This window comes from Trachurus trachurus, assembly GCF_905171665.1.
Source record: "Trachurus trachurus genome assembly, chromosome: 21".
NCBI classification, from domain to species: Eukaryota; Metazoa; Chordata; class Actinopteri; order Carangiformes; family Carangidae; genus Trachurus; species Trachurus trachurus.
The window spans coordinates 24141611-24159394 of NC_139899.1; the positions used below are offsets into that span (position 1 = coordinate 24141611).

At 42.2% G+C, this 17784-nt stretch overlaps 1 protein-coding gene across 1 annotated transcript in view; it reads left to right on the forward strand.

Annotated features, from left to right (window-relative positions):
• Window positions 1-17784, forward strand: part of pdia5 (protein disulfide isomerase family A, member 5) — a 54670-nt gene that overhangs the window by 20093 nt on the left and 16793 nt on the right. The window contains exons 4-11 of the mRNA XM_083996363.1: window positions 2647-2730; window positions 2863-2908; window positions 5197-5289; window positions 6275-6335; window positions 7353-7420; window positions 9340-9431; window positions 12502-12573; window positions 14666-14802. Of these exons, the coding sequence (XP_083852489.1) occupies window positions 2647-2730; window positions 2863-2908; window positions 5197-5289; window positions 6275-6335; window positions 7353-7420; window positions 9340-9431; window positions 12502-12573; window positions 14666-14802 (653 nt within the window). The remainder of the gene's footprint in view (window positions 1-2646; window positions 2731-2862; window positions 2909-5196; window positions 5290-6274; window positions 6336-7352; window positions 7421-9339; window positions 9432-12501; window positions 12574-14665; window positions 14803-17784) is intronic.

Sequence of the window (17784 nt, forward strand, 5' to 3'; positions counted from 1 at the left end):
TAAATGGCATGCAGCGCTTCATCCTCTTTGCTTTATGAACCCACTGATAATCCTTTACAAAAGGGACTGTGTTGCCTTTGGCCTAACTGTTGGCCCCAACTTGTTGTTTTTTCCCCTAAATAATTCTCCAATCTTGAAGGCACACCTCACTCAACTACAGTATGTCATTGCTTCAGATTTTTTTTTTTTTGTATTCAAAAACTTTTAATATTTAATTATTGATAAATGAGACACAAAAAGAGCACTCATGTTTTCACCTTTCCTCCAGTGTGCTATAATTCTGGTTTATCAAAACATATTACATTTAGTATCATTAACCAACCTTATAATTAGCTACAGTAGCAGTTAACTGAGAGCTGGAAACAAAACAACATTGTTCCTCCGGGACAAGAAACAATCACTCAGACAAAGAACTTAACAAACCAGCAATTTAGAAATATTATGTGTGATTTCACTTCATTTGGCGGTCCAACTGGAAGTGAGCACAGACCCGATGCAGGTCAGAGTTTGCCTTGTAATTTTACTGGCTGCAATTTCCTGGATATTTACAGTTTTATGATTGCAACAATGGCCAAAGCAAAAAAAACAAAAAAAAACAAAACAGTTCTGATAAAGTTACAGTCAACTTTTGATCAACAAAGAAGAGAGAGTTTATTTAGTAAATCCACTAGCATTAGACTTGTGTTTATAACATACAGCGCTCATCACCACCTTCTTACTTTGGCAGCCATGGACCCTATGCTCACTCACACTTGCGTTGGCGCTTTGGCACTGACGCATCGACTGACGTTACCCCAGAGAGGAATGCACAGCAGTGGTGTTCGTCCAGATGAGCTGCCATTCATGGCCTTTGTTCTTCCTCCTCTGAACATTAGCCAGCGAGTCACTCTGACTCCTGTAGGCTTCTGTTTGTTCTGTGATTGAGGGGTACTGCTCTTTCATTGGTTGATTCACAGAAACTCAAGTTCAGAAACATAATGGCTTACTGTTTTTTTTGTTTTTTTTTTACTCTGAGTCACTTTTAGTGAGTTTGTTTGACCAAGTGAGTAAGAGGCTGAACTTACTGGCCTATACCCAAGAATGTGGCCTCTTCACATTCTTCCAAAAAGTACAATACTTAATGCCAGTGCTGTATACATGCAAAGATAACATCTAACACCAACATAGTTTTTGGATTGAATAACTTGAATCAGTGTCCCTTTTCTAATTGTTACTGGTTTAGAGTTCTCCCCGCTATGATAGTTTTAGGGATTATTTTTTTGGAGTACAGTTTGCTACATGTGGCAGAGTTTCAGGGACTTGGAAGCAGCAGCCGACTGGTTTTTCAATCGGATGACTGCACGTCCAAATAAGTGTCGAGGTCACATCTGCTCCTGGTGTGCCCCGACTGGTGCCATCTGCCTTCATGAGTCAGCAGTATATAGCAATAAGCACACAGTCATCACCTGAAATATCGTCTTGTCAATACGCAACGTGCAGATTTACTCTTCCTCACACCGTGAAAAACTACACTAAACATATATTTGGCTCCCGGTGGATCCGGGAGCCATAACTGAATTCCTCCTCTTTTTTACATCAGGCCTCGTCTCATTTCTCTAATGTAATGCGTGTTTTCCCGGCTGGTTATTGCAGTTGGGAGCTGTACTTCATGCTGCTCATGGTGCCTCATTGTATCAAGTGTGAAGTATGTGTAGGTGGCTAGATGCATATTTATTTCCTTTCCAACTACACAGCCTTTTCTTTTTTTTTTTTAGATTACAGGAATCTGCCTCTACCCAGCACAGATTCTATAACCTGTACTGTATAGTATCTGCATACAATGCACATTGCATTCCCATTGCAGATGTTTTTGTATGCACACTGGAGCCGCTAATGAATGGAACAGGGAGCTCTGTTTATATAAGACTGTACACGTGGTTAGATTGATCTGATGAAATGCTAATGCAGTGATGTCTTCATGCAGCATCTTCTCTTTTCCTTTATGAGTTCACTTCAGCAAAGTTTTATTAGAACAATATTGTGACCAAAGAAAAAAAAAACATGTTGACAAAGCATGTTTCTAAACATAATTAAATACATGATACAAACAATGAATATATGAATAATACTGTGAATTTAACAAGCGGTTACTGTACAAAGGGAAACTAGTGTGTGTTATAGAAAGAGGACATAAAAATGATGCCTATAAAAATTCTTAGATGGTGAAACTTCAGGCAGATGCATTCAAATTCAAAGGTGTAATCTCCTGCTAGTTCTGTCACATGACCACTTTCAGGGTTTAATTAAGCTTATTTGTAGGAAGAAAAGACAGGAAGGACCCTTTATCTCTGCTAATGATCTATGATGACCTGGTTCAATAGATAATTGGTCTGTACCCCTGTTAAGGCTGCAATGAGCTTACATTTTTCTGTTTGTTAGTTTAAAATTTGAATATGGGTCTAGTTTTTGGATTTCAAATGACAGATAACACGTGTCAGGTTTCAGGTTTTTATACATACATGGTGTCTCTGTGGGGTTTTGAGCTGATCTCAGCTTTTCTAACCATTTTTTAAAATGAAAACAAGTTCATTTATCTGTTCTTCATCTGCAAAGTATGTGTATGAACCCGAGGTCTTTTTTTTTCTTCTTTTCACCTGTCTCTTTTAGAGACTCAGAGGGTCGTAAGCTGTGTAAAAAAGTGAAGGTGGACCCGAGCTCCAAACGTGGAGGAGCAGAGCTGCTACATTACAAGTGAGTAAACCAGAAAGTCCGCTGGCTGTCAGACGTGTTTCCACGCTTCAGTGCTTTCTGGAAAATATTACCGTTACGTTATTCACTGTTTATTCCTGCTGTTGTGAGCCTTGTGTCTGGTGTATCTTACAGAGATGGGACGTTTCACACAGAGTACAACAGACCTGCTACCTTCAAGGTGAGCGCTCCTCCACATTCCTGCATCCATTACAAGTGCACGGCAACTGTTCTTTCTGTATCTGATTAGTATTTACTTATGGCTCTTCACATTTCTAATGTTCTTTTCTCCAAGTTTCTAACCACGTTATACTTTCCCGTGGAGCCCAGTGTGTCTCTGTTCATTCAATTTGTCAAATTAGTCAGATCTGAGCAACTTCACTCTGCTTGTTTTAGGATTGTAGATGAATAATTTAGAGGAAATTTCTAAATGTGATTTCTCTGACTAATAAAGCTATTTAAATTCTGATTAGTCTCTAAAACTTGATCTCTAGGACAGTTTTGTTCGTTTACACAGGTTTGAACAAAGCATGGCCTTATCTTGTTTCTACATGAAAAGATTCAGAAACCGTGGTGTGGTTGATTGATGTCTCAGTTCTGTTTTCACATGAGTCAAATTGAAACTGACCTTAACAGAACATATCCATGTAGGTCACATTTAGTGGAATATTAATCATAGGCAGTATAATTAATACTTTTATTTCAACCATCCTCAGTAGTGTGGAAGGAGCTGCTTCTAGCGATGGACTTGTACAGAATTATAACTCTAATCTGCAGGTGCCATCAGCCTCGCAGAGCTTTATACTGATTTTCATTCGTCCAGCTCTCGGCTCCACTATCGTGATTTCACTCTCGCAGCTTGTAGCCTCACTTTTGGCCACGACAGGAAGCCACTCAGCACCACATGGCAGACAGACGCAGTTAGCCAGATATCTGCCTCTTGTTGGAGATCAAAGAGAGTGCGCTTACTGTACATTCGCCATTGTATCAGATGGTCGGCCAGTTACACAACTCCTAATGAATTCTAGTTTCTCTGTAAAGGCTGCATGCAGATTCAAATGTGATCAAGATATCAGACTTATATGTGTCTAAAACAAATACAGTACAAGACGTTGCTGTCCAAGTGAACAGGAAATGTTGAGTGTTATTTCATAAATTGATAACAATCTACCTGTCAGTCACATTTAACAGGATTTATTTTCCAGTGTGTGACTGACGACACCTAATGATACTGTCGACAGGTCTGCTCTTCAGCTGCCTGAGCTAACATTAGCATCCCAGAGAGACTCAACAAATGACTTTATAGCCTCCAGACCTGTTTGGGCTGTCACCACTCCTTTTTTCCTCCTTTTCAAAACTAAGAGGAAAGAATTAAAACATAGATTTTTCACCTGTTTTCCATCAGCAGATTGCATCATTAGTTATTTTCATGATCTGGCAGATGTCTGGAGTCTGCTCCGAATGTTTTATTATTTGCCCGTGGTGAAACCAACAATTAAATTGGATGTGTCTACGGAGTGGAAAGCTGTCTTGGTTTAACATACCTAGAGCTGCAGACTAATGAAGAGGAGGAAAATGATACATGCCACCTCTTTCTCAGGCAAACTATCGCTGAACAAACACAAACGGAATAGACACTTGTTTACACAGATAAATCACTCAACAGACATGTTTTATTACAAAGTTACATGCTCACAGGATTTATCCATTTACCACTTACTGAATTTACTAACTGACTGTGATAAAAGCCACAGAAATCAATGGTTACCAGCCAGAACTTCCCTCTCCATCTTGAGTAATGTAAATTATTCTTTAAAATAGCAGTATTGTAATTGGTAATTGCTAAAAATAAAATCCTAATGACCCCTAGTCAATCAATAAAATATGTAGCAGTGACGCCCTCCCTTGGCTTTTGTTTTTACCCTCATAATAAGGAAATTTGAAAGCTGTGGCTCTTTTTTCTGTTTGTCTGCCCTGATTTTATTATTGCATTATTGTATTTATTTCCCTGACAGTTGGAAAAGCCTCTGAGACAATAAAGCAACAAAAGTCTCAGTTTAAACCATTATGAAATAATTCCCCACAATAAAATCATAATCTTTATTAGATATTCTGCCTGTGTTCACGCTGTCATTGTTATGGTGCTGCTGAATGAAATACATCCTGCTGTTGCCTCTGCAGACATATGGTTCAATATATTTACAGGAAGCTTTACCAAGCTCATTACCAAACACTTAAAGGTACTCAAATAGCTCCGACACTCCTCCGGATGCGCAAACATGTCGGCCTATGCGGGCTTCCATCTGGCGCCGCCTCCAGGTGCGACTTCCGCAACACTTACGTAAATCATCAACTGTCATTCTATTGTTGTCAGGGTAATTATGTGCCAATATGATCACACGTGTTACATTTCTTTAAGATTCACCAGTCTCTCTTTTCCACCTTTTTTCTGTTTTTTTCCATCATCAGTCCATGGTAGCTTTCTTGAAGGACCCTTCGGGACCCCCGCTGTGGGAGGAGAACCCTGAGGCGAAAGATGTCGTCCACATAGAGACGGAGAAAGTGAGTGACGACCTCGACAACCTTTTGGATAAATTATAAAGAATCTCCCACTGCATTCAAAGCAATGTCTGTCAACCTTCCTGCTGCTGTTGCAAGGTGCTAAGAAAGTGGTTATTGTGATGCACGGTCCATCCTCTCCTCTCCCGGCCCTTTGAGGGTTTGATCAGCTTCTGGAGCTGACACAGCAGCATGTCCACCCATCTCCAACACAAAACCTTGCATGTAAAAGCAACATAATTATGAGGGCCCTATCATGAAAGAGCTTCACCGCACGGTTCATGAAGTCAGTCTGCTAACAAACCCCCCGTCCTTAGGAGCTAGAAAGCGTTTCTAGACAGCTCTCGTCTCGTCCACCCAGGTCAGATGAATCCCTCAACACGTTCACCTGACAACCTAAGGAACTCGTACAGTAGATGATAGATACGCTGCATTATGAAAGCCCCTTTTTATTAAATGAACAGCGCTCCTGTCGGCTTTCGCCTGCCCATCCACTTGTGCCTGGGGGCTTGTTGAACATGTCAACAAAAGATTGTGCTGAACGGGGGGTTTTTCTTTTAGGAAGTAGCTGAGCTCATGAAGGTGATGATGAGGAAAAGAAACGGGTATGGGGGCTGATCCACCTGCTGTCCTAAGAAAAGAGTCTCTCTTTTTCTTTTTTTCTTCCTCTTTCTCTGCTGATGTGATGACTCTGTGGCTTATGCACAGTGCAATAAACTGCTGAGAAGCAACTACTGAAGCAAAGATGGAGCTGTGTGCTTAGTTACTTTTAAGCTCTGAATGCCAAACAGAGAGATGCTACCCTGCAGCGAGTCATCCGAAGAATCCGGCCCTGGTATTCATCGTTGTCACTGTGGTTTAATCAATATTAGTGATGTTTCCTGGACACACTTAGCATTAGTTTTATGAACTATAAATCTATTTTGTCTATAAATGATAAAGCATTTTAATCATCTCCATGCTCGCTTTCTCTCTCTCTGCTTTTAAGGACTTCAGGAAGTTGCTGAAGAAAGAGGAGAGGCCGATTCTCATGATGTTCTACGCTCCCTGTGAGTCCTTTCATCATCACTGGCTCAACACGCTGAGATGAGATAAGATTAGATGAGATTAGACTTCATTTAACCCTCAATGGGGAAATTTACAAGTAAAAGCAGCTCAAGCATGGAGGTAGAAACAGAGGAATAAATAGGTTAAGAATAGGGAAAGAAATAAGGGAAGAATAAGAGTATAAATGTATAGGAGGGAAATGTGTATTTAAAAAAAACTCACAACAGTGCATCAGGACAAGCTGACAGCAGATATGAAGATCCAGAAAATATGTAATTAATACAACCACATGAGCTGCCTCATTTAAAGTGAGGTATATAGCCTGAAGACTAGATGGACTAGATCAATAAACTGGGTTGTACTTGGCAAATACACAATCATAGTCAATACTGGGATGAGTTTTTCTAAATGCATCAAAACCGACAACTCACTGTCTGATCTTTGAATATGCTATGCACATTTTGTAATCTAACATCCTATAAGATCTTTTATAACGTTGATCAGTCTCATTTTTTTCCAATTAACTGTTCATTTTTGTCAGGAAATTGTTACAATTACTTCTGCTGTCACTCGTTCCCAGAGCTCCACATGATATATTCAAACTGCTTGTGTGTGCAACCACAAGTCCAAACACAAGTTCATTCCATTTTCAGTAATATAAATAAGGAAAAAAAGAAAAACAGCAGCTTGGACAGATGCCCAAAGTGCAGATAGTTTCAACAAGTCAGTCATGTTTAGTCTGTGAGGAGCTGATTGTCTTGTCTCTCAGTTATAAATACATTACTCCACATGGGCTTCGCCATGTGTTGTGGTCGGCTCTAACGGTCAGAGGTTTTTCAGTGCATCATATCTTTCACAGCAGATAGCACACTGCGAGCCTCCATCGACAGAGAAAACCAATTCCCTTGGCAGATGATGGGAAATCTTTTAACTGTCATATCGATGCTGTCAGAGTGTTGGTTACTATTGAGCTCTCTGTAATAACTTGCGGTGGTTCTGTTTTTGTGCTTCGGCTGCAGGGTGCGGCGTGTGCAAGAGAATGCAGCCCGTCTACCAGCAAGCGGCCACGGAGACAAAAGGAAAATACGTAAGAAGCTGCTGATGAAACTTTGCCCCACACACACTCAGCTGCTGCTCGACCTTCTCGCCGCGTGATCGGCTGCCGTCCCTCTCTGATGTTTGCAGATTAGATGAGATGTGTCGGCCGTGCGGATGCCTGGGCGGTTACCTTGGCAGTCTGCAAGTGTACGGCCTAAATGAAAGCTATCCTCAGTTGTATTTTGATAGATAGATAGATAGATAGATAGATAGATAGATAGATAGATAGATAGATAGATAGATAGATAGATAGATAGATAGATAGATACACAGCTCCTCACAAGTAGCAAGTAACCTTTGCACCATTGGTTTTTGATTTGGCAACATAATAACTCAGATGGTTTTATCTCAGAGGCTCTAATCCCCATTCAGCTCATCTTGATTTATATTTAACTGCAGGTTTTGGTTACATAGCATCAGCAAACCAGAGCAATTACTATATAGTGGGACAAAAACCCCACCACCAACCTTTGCCCTGCGAGCTACAGTACATCTCACAGTTTTAATGGTTGCAGTGCTTTATGGTATTGTACCGATCTATAATCAGTGACTATATTAAATGTGTTTCTTACTTGGCTCCCACCTGGCACCTGCAGGCACAATTAAATGTCCTCCCAGCTAAACTTTACAACCTCTCTATAGATTAAATGTCAGTTTAGTCTGCCCGGTCTTTGTGTTTACCCCTAAACTTTCCCCTGTTTTCATCCAGTTTTCTTCCCCTCTCCAGGCTCATGGGTTCCCCAAAGACCAATGTTGTTAGTTTGCAGACAGACAGTATTACAAGTATTACAGTTGCAAGCAAAATTGGGGAGTGGGGGATGAAGAGGAGGAGGGTCTCTCTGTCCCCAGCTGCTGAAATGGGTTTGAAATGGGCCTGTGTGATCACCGAGGGGAAACAAACCCTCTGTGTTCATAAACACTTCTCCTCAAGCACCAGGAGAGGTCTGTGGGTGAACTCCTCTGCACAATGAGAGCAGACAGAGGCAGCAGCCCGAGGAGACGGCGTAATAGAGCAGCACAACGCGTTCGCCTCGCATGAAGCTGGAAATGTATCAAAAGACATTTAACTGCATGTTTGTTTGATTATTAGTCAGTGCTCATGAGTGATGCAACAGAGGGATTTACGTGCATGTGTGTGTGTGTGTGTGTGTGTGTGTGGGAGGGGGGCTGAGATTTGAGGTTTTTGGGAGTGTGTCAGTTATTGCAAGAGATTAATAGTGCTGCTGGGAAGTGAAGGGTTTGAATACTGAATTGGTGGTCAGCCAGGGCCGTAAACTTGTGAACGCGTTTCTCACCTCAGTCACGGACACGGCAAGGTGGAGAGACGCTTTCTGAAGTGTTTGATCTGGACTCCCAAATGAATGTTGGGAGTTTGCTTTGACTCAATCATTGGTGTCCATTTAAGTTTATTCTTCTTTCGTGCTCATAAAGCACCTTTTTGAATTTGAATTAGGATCTGATATAATTGAGCTGCTCAGTCAAAGTTGTATAGGCGGAGAGGGCACAGAGAACTTGTCATGACTCATGCTCCTGCGTCTATTTATTTCTGTTCTGAGGAGGATGTTGTACAATATTTCCTCAGGGAACCTGGGAGATTGCAGGTTGTTTGACGAACATCAAACAAATGAATATCTCATGTTTTGTCTGTTAAATTAAAATGTCATTAACAAGTTGGTCACACAAAGCGAGTGTTTGAATACGCTCGGCTTATCTACATTCATTATGTCCATGTTGTACGCCGCCGTCTCTTCTCATACTTTGAGTAATCCATCTTTTGGTTGTGCAGCACTTTGATGATGACTAACCTGTTCTGATGTCCTTTCTCTTTGTTGTCTCACAGCCTTCACTCTCCTTTACCTTCCCCCGACAACTCACGGCTCTTTTCTCCTTTATTTTGTTTGTCCTAAGGTGCTGGCGGGAATGAACGTGCACCCGGCTGAGTTTGACGGCCTCAAGCACGAGTACAACGTCAAAGGCTACCCGACCTTCTGCTACTTTGAGTGAGTCGAGTCCTCTCATCCGTCTCACTTTAGGCTCATTCCTCACTTCCAAGGCTCAGAACATGAGAGTAGGGCCACTTCAAACGGAGAGAGAGAGCAGTCCGGGCCTCTTAAACAGCTGCAGTCCTGATGGAAGCAGGTGGGGAAGGAGAAAGTTTCTGACAAGCTTTGGGTTCCTCTGGTGCTCCCTTTGAAACAAAGTAAACTCAGAGGAGGAGGAGGCTGAGGGTCAAGGATGCTGGTAGCAGCGGGGCGCCATGGTCCTTCCTGGAGGGAGATGTAACACTCAGGTCAGGTGTTGCTGTGTGGTTGGAGATTAAGTAGTTCATGGATGAAATATGAATCCTTCGCTATGCCAAAATGCCCAAAACTCCCTTCTTCTATCTTCTCCATCATCAAGATAATGATTTGGTGATGATTTTTGTCCCCCCTCTGTCTCTGTTCTGTGAAAGTAAACTGAATCTAATGGCTTCAGAGTTTTGTTTGGACAAATTCAGCAGTTCTGACGGGTCAGTGCCGTCCGCTGCCAGAGACGAGGTATTCTGTTGTGGCAAAAGCTGAGCAAACAGCCCTGAGTCCCCCTGCTTCAGAAGATCTACTGTGCCAGTGCACCTGGCCCACTGAGATGAATGGAGAGGCTGCTTTTTTTTTTTTTTTTTTTTCACACAGAGCTGTTGTCTGCCTGAAAACTCAAAATGAGTCAGCGGTTTTAATTATTGATGTGTCAGACTAAGTAAAGGCTTTTAATTACTGTAGCAGAGTTTTTTTTTTTTTTTTCAATCTTTGAGAACAACTTCAGGACACAGGTGACATTGATTTAGTGCTTTAGCCTCTGGGATTTTTTTTTTTTTAGTGTGTGGAGGATTTATGCTGTTGATAATCTGATCATTTCAGTCTTGGGCTTACACACACAAAATCAAAGCTTATTTCCAAACGCACAGCAGGGGCTCAGTGCCTGACTGACAGTGTGTGTTAATGCATCCCTGCACTGTCCTCATACTTACAGTATAGTAGTAGTTGTATCTGGGTGCTGGTGCCCTGTAGCTCATGCTCTGTTGTCAGCCTCTTACTCCTCCTGCAGCAGCTTTATCAACCCCCATTTTCACATTAAACACTCTCTCACTCCAGCCTGGCCTTTTAATTAGACCGGGACTGATTAAGTGCCTCCGTGGTTCGTCAGTGTTCATGCACCTCTTTCTTGTGTGTGTGTGTGTGTGTGTGTGTGTGTGCTGTGTGAATGTGGGCACACGTGCGTCCCCTCTGCCCTCGTGTGTAGCTGAGCTGGAGCCAGTCTGTTCGCCAGGAGCACATTAGTGTCAGCGCAGGGGCCAGCTAACGACCATCGGAGCCCATTGGCTTCAGTAATGAGCCTCTCACTGATAAACAGCAGCTAATCACTGCGGGGTAAATCGGCATCAACACCACTGGAGTTATCTCGCCTTAGCACCCGCTGTAAAACGGTGCGTTCAAGGTCTTTTTTTTACCTTTTCCTGTCCTACAGATTAAGAAACCTTACAACTCAACTCGCCAGCACAGCTCGGCTTTCTATCAGCTGAACCAACAATAAAAGTAAAACTGTTTCAGCTTCTTTTTGTCTTTGCCGTGTCCTTGGACAAAGAAAAACACTTTAAGCGTTAGGCAAATGACATTTATTTCACATTTCCTCAGCTTGATTTTACAAGGTGTGGGTGTGCTTTACAGGAGCAGAGATAAAAGCAAGTGAATATAGAGTCGGTCATAAATCTCCGTGATTGAATTCCAAGCGGCCATCCCCCGCCACAGACGTCCGTTCACTTAAAATGCAAGTTTTAAGCTCCAAATCTGCTGTGTGTAATCGTCTATCACCTTTAATAGTGTCCGTTCTGTATCTCCGCAGCCGTAACCGTGGTCGCTGGCTCCTCACCATTTGTATTTGCAGGATCACACTGCCCAGAGCCAGTTACGACTGACACTGATTCTTCGGCAGAGGGCTGAGCCAGCTACACATCCGCTTTCCAGTCTTCATTTAGTCACAGCGAATAGAGTAGATAAAGTCATTTCTATGAAGAATAATCTGCTTATATTTTTTTTTTTAGCCCATAAAGCTGAGAGAGATGCTTCCAGCTTATTTCAAATGCATTACGGCGGCTTACTGGCATTACTTATATGTAGAGTATGTTTAAGATACACATACAAAACACAAGAAAGAAGAAGTATCAATCATTGCTCAACTTCTTTCCATCTTTTATTTCTTTTCAGCTTAGGACTTTTCCATTTCTCACAGGTCTGACCCAGCTTTTTGGTTTGGAATCTGAATTATCTATTTATTTTCTATCACTGAGTTGAGGATCCTGTTTTTTTTTGTCCATCACATATGACTTGGATTACTGGGTTTTATCAGTGGCAGCTCAGCAAGTGACAATAAATCACTAATTTCCTGGGTTCTGACTAAGTGTTGACTAAGTGTCTATTGCATCAAGTGTCAAAAGCTGTAAAGCTCTGAAAGTTGTCACTGAGTCCTTGCTTAGTTGTTTTTCCTATCATTTCATTCTGTTAATACATTAAACACTGTTGTATTTCCAAACTTTTACTAGAGGGTTAACTCCATAGCAAAGTGGAGTTCGCCCTCTCTCAACTTGTAACGTTTTTTTGTGGAGGAACATCTTTGATTAGCAGCCGTGGACAACGCTGCTCTCCAACTGTGACTCAAAACAACATCCACAGAAAGCACAAGCCACTTTTTTCAGCACTATTCACTCCTGTTGTTGGTCCTTATGTTGAGTAGGCTCAAAACAATGGTTCTTTAGCAATAAATCATTCTATATGCTGTGTTTGTGTCGCAGTGCAGCCTCCTTATACCTCCACATTTCAGCTGGATGTGCTGTTAAAAACACTGAGCATGTGTTATGTGAGTCGGTGTAGAAGTGTATTACACTACAGGAGTGGTTTGATAAAAGCGTAGCTGACTATATGTGCTGCTCTAAATCAAAATTGTTACATAAATGAAGCGTTGTTTTCTATCAGCTACTGTTTTGTCCATTGCTGACAGACAGACGGTTTCGAGATCATCTTTGTCTCTGTTGTCTTTCAGGAAGGGGAAGTTCCTCCACCACTATGAAAACTACGGCGCCACAGCCAAGGATATCGCCGACTGGATGAAGAAGTAAGCGTGTTCCTAATCACATTTCAGCCACTTAAGACGCAGTTAACACGTATTAAACAAATTAATGGTGGTGGTCGTCGTGTCCAAGCCTGTTTTTTTATTTCAGCTGATGAAATAACAACCTTTTACCTTGTGTCTAGGACAATAACTTAACTGCTTAAACATCTCACCTTAAATGTCTGGCACCGCCTCCTCTTCCTGCTGTAGTCCTCCTCATCGCCCCTTCTCTTACCTCCCCTCCTCACCCTGGCTCACCCTGGCTCACCTTGGCACGGTGACATCAATCTGCACCTGCTCTGTTCTTGTCTCATTTTTCTCTCTCACCTTGGCTCACTCTCTCCCCGGCACCTCCTCCCTCCTCCTCCTCCCTCCTCAGCTTGGCTATCCTGTTTCCCCTCCGCCCCCATTTTCCTTCACCTCTCTTCTCCACTCGTGTTAAGGGCCTGGCAGGAAAGCCATGGCTGTCCACGGGGTTGCAGCCAGAGGGCACAGAGCGAGGGCTTTCACAGCTATCACAGGAAACGGAGCGAGACGGGGAGAGGATGTATTCCAGCACTCTCTTTTAGCCCAGAGGCATAACTACTCCCTCCCCAGTGCTGAGCCATTACTGCTTACTACTGCTGCTCATTCATGGTCCAGCAGTATAATTTAAAAGTGGCTAACAATTAGGCAATCAAATTGACAGAGTGATTACACGTTTTAAATTGAATGATAATGCTGAGTATATATTTATTTCCTTTAAATAGGTGATAAACGGTGTTAGAATTAAATTTTCACTGTTCGTTTCTGTTTCATTTGATCCGTTTCCTCTTCCTTTTTTCTGGCACAAAGGACTGTTGAATCTGTATTGTTCATATGCACATAAAATATGTTCCTTATGGTAAAAGCAGATAGAAGCCTGGCCTCCTGCAAGCCTCATCACATCTGCAGTTTGTCGTCTCAGAGGCTTTTTTTCTTCTTTTTTTTTCATCTGGAGACGCTGCAGATGGGGGGGAAAAGTTGAAAAGGGTTTTTTGAAGTAAACGGTGCTGAAAGGTTTTTCCGGAACAGTGTGATTTGCTGTGTTCGTAATTAGAGACGTTGTGGCCGTGCTGCTCTCTTTGTCGCACTGTGTGTCTCCGATTTTTTATCTCCATGTCTTTCATCAGGCCTCCTTCGCCTCCCAAGTTTTGATAAAGTGTCTCTTATGTTCAGATTCAGCTCTCTGGGCTTTGTTTCTCTGGTTTCACCCCTTTTCACCGGCCTGAGTCATTCCTTTTTTTTTTTTTTTTTTTTACGCCAACAGGAACAATAGAGGTCAGACTCTAACATTTCTGTCACACCACGCTATTGAAATACTTAGCTCCTTTGCTTTTGTGTGTTGCACATTATAACATGTCCTAACATCTGCTTGATACTGAGCCTTACTTATCCTAGAGGGAACAGTTGTATCAGTCCCTTTGCAGCCACAGTATAAAGGAATAGAGTAGTGTGGTGGTTGCTTAGCGGCAGCAGGAAGAACTGCACCTCATGCTGCAGAGGAGCAACCAAAGATGTCATCTGATAAGACCTGAGTGTAGCCAGAGTTCCTGATGAACCCGATCCTGAGCTTATTATGCACGAGAGTCATACAGTAAATATCATACGGATGAAATTCTGGATAAAAGATTCATATCTGCTGTTTTTTAAACAATCTTTAGTCTCATGCAACTTGAAAATGTTGGCTCAGGCCACAGTGTGTGATGATGAGAAAGAAGAAAAAAAAAAGGTTTTGCAAAAGGAGGGTGTGTGCGTGCTTGTACGAGTGTTTGTAAATGACGTGTGTATGTGTACACAAGTTCAGGGAGTGTGTGTGTGTGTGTGATTGTTTATATCTGTGTCCACTCATTCTTGGCTTCACACCACCGTGCTCTGTCATCAGGGCGTGGCTGCTTCGCTCCAGATGTGTGTGTGTGTGTGTGTGTATGTGTGTGAGTGACACGTTGGGTGGGGTGTGAGTTACAGCTGTGTCTGATTTTTTGCTCCGCACAGATTCCTCGCCAGCTGGAATTTTGTCTGCTTTTTAAATGACCCTCACCTCCGTTGCCCTTCCTGTCTCCCTTTCCTCTGTCAGCCCTCAGCCCCCCCAGCCAAAGACCCCCGAGGTGCCCTGGTCCGAGACCGACTCCCCGGTCTTCCACCTGACCGACGACTCCTTCGACAGCTTCCTAGAGGAACATCCTGCAGCCCTGGTCATGTTCTATGCCCCTTGTGAGTAAGAAAGCAATTTCCAAAAAGATCAGGACTTCAACTTTATGATTCATTTCAAACGATTTGATCTTTACGATGTCAAAAAATGGTGAAAAATGAACATCAAAGCTTCGCAGAGAGAGGTCCATCCAACTGGCCAAAGCTGAGAAGATATTCAATCTACAGTTATATGAAATACAACAGAAGTAGCAAATTCACACATTTGAATAAATGAAGCAAGCAAATGTTAACAAATTAGTTTTGTTTAGCAAAGTCATTAATTAATTATAAGAATCACTGTTTATTAATCTTCAGTTGATCAACTAACAGAGCATTTAAGTCTTTGCATCATAAACGAGTAGTGCAGTCACAATGATAAATGTAGGAAGGCCATAAAGGTAGTAGGGACAAGAGAAGTTTATTTGTATAGCCCATGTTATATGTTATTCTGTATGTTATTTTATTGCCCAAAAGAATATGAAAAGAACAAAGAGCATCACTGTTTTAGTCTGTTGGAACAATACCTCAGCTCTGAGCTCATTGGTTCTCCCTGAAAATGTAAATTGTGGAAGATAAGTCTCAGATATATAGTTTTCTTATATTTAATAATGCTGAAACACATTATAGTTGTTAATAGGGTCAAATGGTTGTTTTGTTTTGTTTCGTTCTTGTTAAAGGGTGTGAAGCTAGTTGGAGTATTGTCAGCCGTGTCCTCACACAACCCTCCCATCGCCACAGAGAAAGTAGTTGTAGTTGTAAAATATGTGCAGCGGTGGGTCAGAGGAGCTTCACATTCCTTCCCGCTGCGGAGAACTCGCTCTTGCACATCCTCTCGGGTCGAGTCGTTATTTAGTCACACAAATAACATCAGTGTTTCTCTGTCATGCACAACTGTGAGCAGGGGAGAGAAACCAAAGAAAGACTGGAGATGAAAAACAAACCGAGAAGAAGACGTGCTGTCTGGAGTAACTTTAGCCGTTTGTGTCACTCGCTCATCCTGGCTCCGAATACGTCATGGTTACCATATGGTCTACAGTACATACGCCTGTCTGTCATTTTTATTCATGTCCCATAATGGTGGTCTCATGCAGAACTCAGTAAATATAAGTGGCTTCGTCAGTGGGTTAGATTGTTGTTTTTCCACTTCCTGACTGATTTGCTTTGGTGCAGCCCTCCTGCGTGAGAGGGAGAGGATTTTCTATGTTGATAAATGCGACTGACACGTAACTGTAAAATCATGCAAATATATAAAAACCCCCACAGAAGCCACGCCGCACAGTCTGGGTTCCTATTGCAGCCAATTTCAGGATCTTTCACTTATTTTTTCCTAAACCACCCCCGACCATGTCACCTCCTCCTCCTCCCTCCTCCCTCCTCCCTCCACCTGCCCAGCTGCGCCCTCCCTCACCGTGCTCATCTCAGCCTCCACGCTATAAAAATAAATGAATAAATAAAAACGGTGCCCTTTCCCCCTAGCTCTCACCATAATGATGATTCATTGTTTTCAAAATTTCATCACATTTCCTCGCCAAACTACCTTCATACCTGCAGGTTGCTGGGAGCACTGCACTCCACCCAGAGGGCAAACACACTCCCCAGCGGTTGAAGTGATTAAAACACTTCTTTAACACGCACACACACACACACACACACACACACACACACACACACACACACATACAAACACACGCACACACACTGCGGTGGGACCTGCAACATCCCAGTTCTTATTGCTCATGACCTAAAACTTCCAAAATGTTTTGGCACTGTTGGATGGAGTATTATAAACTAACTTCTGCTCGTTGGCAGGACAAAAAAATGCTGTGACTTTGAATTTCTGTAAATATGATCCACTGAACAGGAACGGCCAAGTGACATCATTGCATCGATCACATCAGCCTGTTTGGAATTTAAAAACAACCGTTACGCAAGACGTCCGAACCAAGATAGAGTGAAATGTTGCATGCAGCCTCTTGGATCGGCTTTTGATCGATAAGTAGCAACAGTTCCTAACTGCATGTATCATTTTCTTTTTTATACACATGTTAAATGCAAACATATGCATCAGGCGGCTTTGGAGTTGTTGGAATCCGTTGATGGAGCCAGGTTTAAATCCTTCCTCCGGTTCCTTTGAAAACCTGGACTGACATCACAGAGATGAATCTGATATTGATCCGTCTAATCCTTTAGTAAAACAAAGTCCAGAATGTATAATCAGAACCAAACTCACCCCCGTCAAGTCACTTTGTCAGTATAGGTGTGTGGGCTAATGCATCACCATACTGTAGTGAATACAGTATGTGAAACCCATAAAGTGTAGATAATTAACATCATCGCTGAAATCTGTGGCAATATAAAGTAACAAAATGATGTTAGATGTTACCTAAAATAGATTAGATTAGATTAGATTAGATGAATACTTAATGATAATACCTATTTTCCAAATATACAATTTGAAAACAATCTGTTTAAAGGGATAGTTCAACATTTTGTCAAATTGGCCCATTGCCATAATCCCTACAGTCATAGCAGCAGGTTTGTTACCTTTATTTGTCGGTGCAAACTATTTTTAGAACGACGGAGCAGAGCCGCGAGCTGCTCAGAGCTACGCTACGGAGGCTAATGGGATCTCTTGGATTCCCTCATCAAACTCATCAAATACACAATCCAACAACTCCAAAACGCTCTTGTGGACAAGTTGTGACCTGCACATTCACCACGCTATTTGATAATAATGGAACACTACGAGACAGAGTTGTCTTCGAGGTAAATACAGAGACTGCTTGCTGAAAAACTGTCCCTGAAGGCAACGCACATCAGCGGTTTTGCACGAAAGCAACTCTGTCTTGTAACGTTCCATCGTTATCTCATAGCGTGGTGAATGTGCAGGTCACAACTTGTCCACCAGAGCGTTTTGGAGTTGTTGGATTGTGTATTTGATGAGTTTGATGAGGGAAACCAAGAAATCCCATTAGCCTCTGTAGCGTAGCTCTGAGCAGCTCG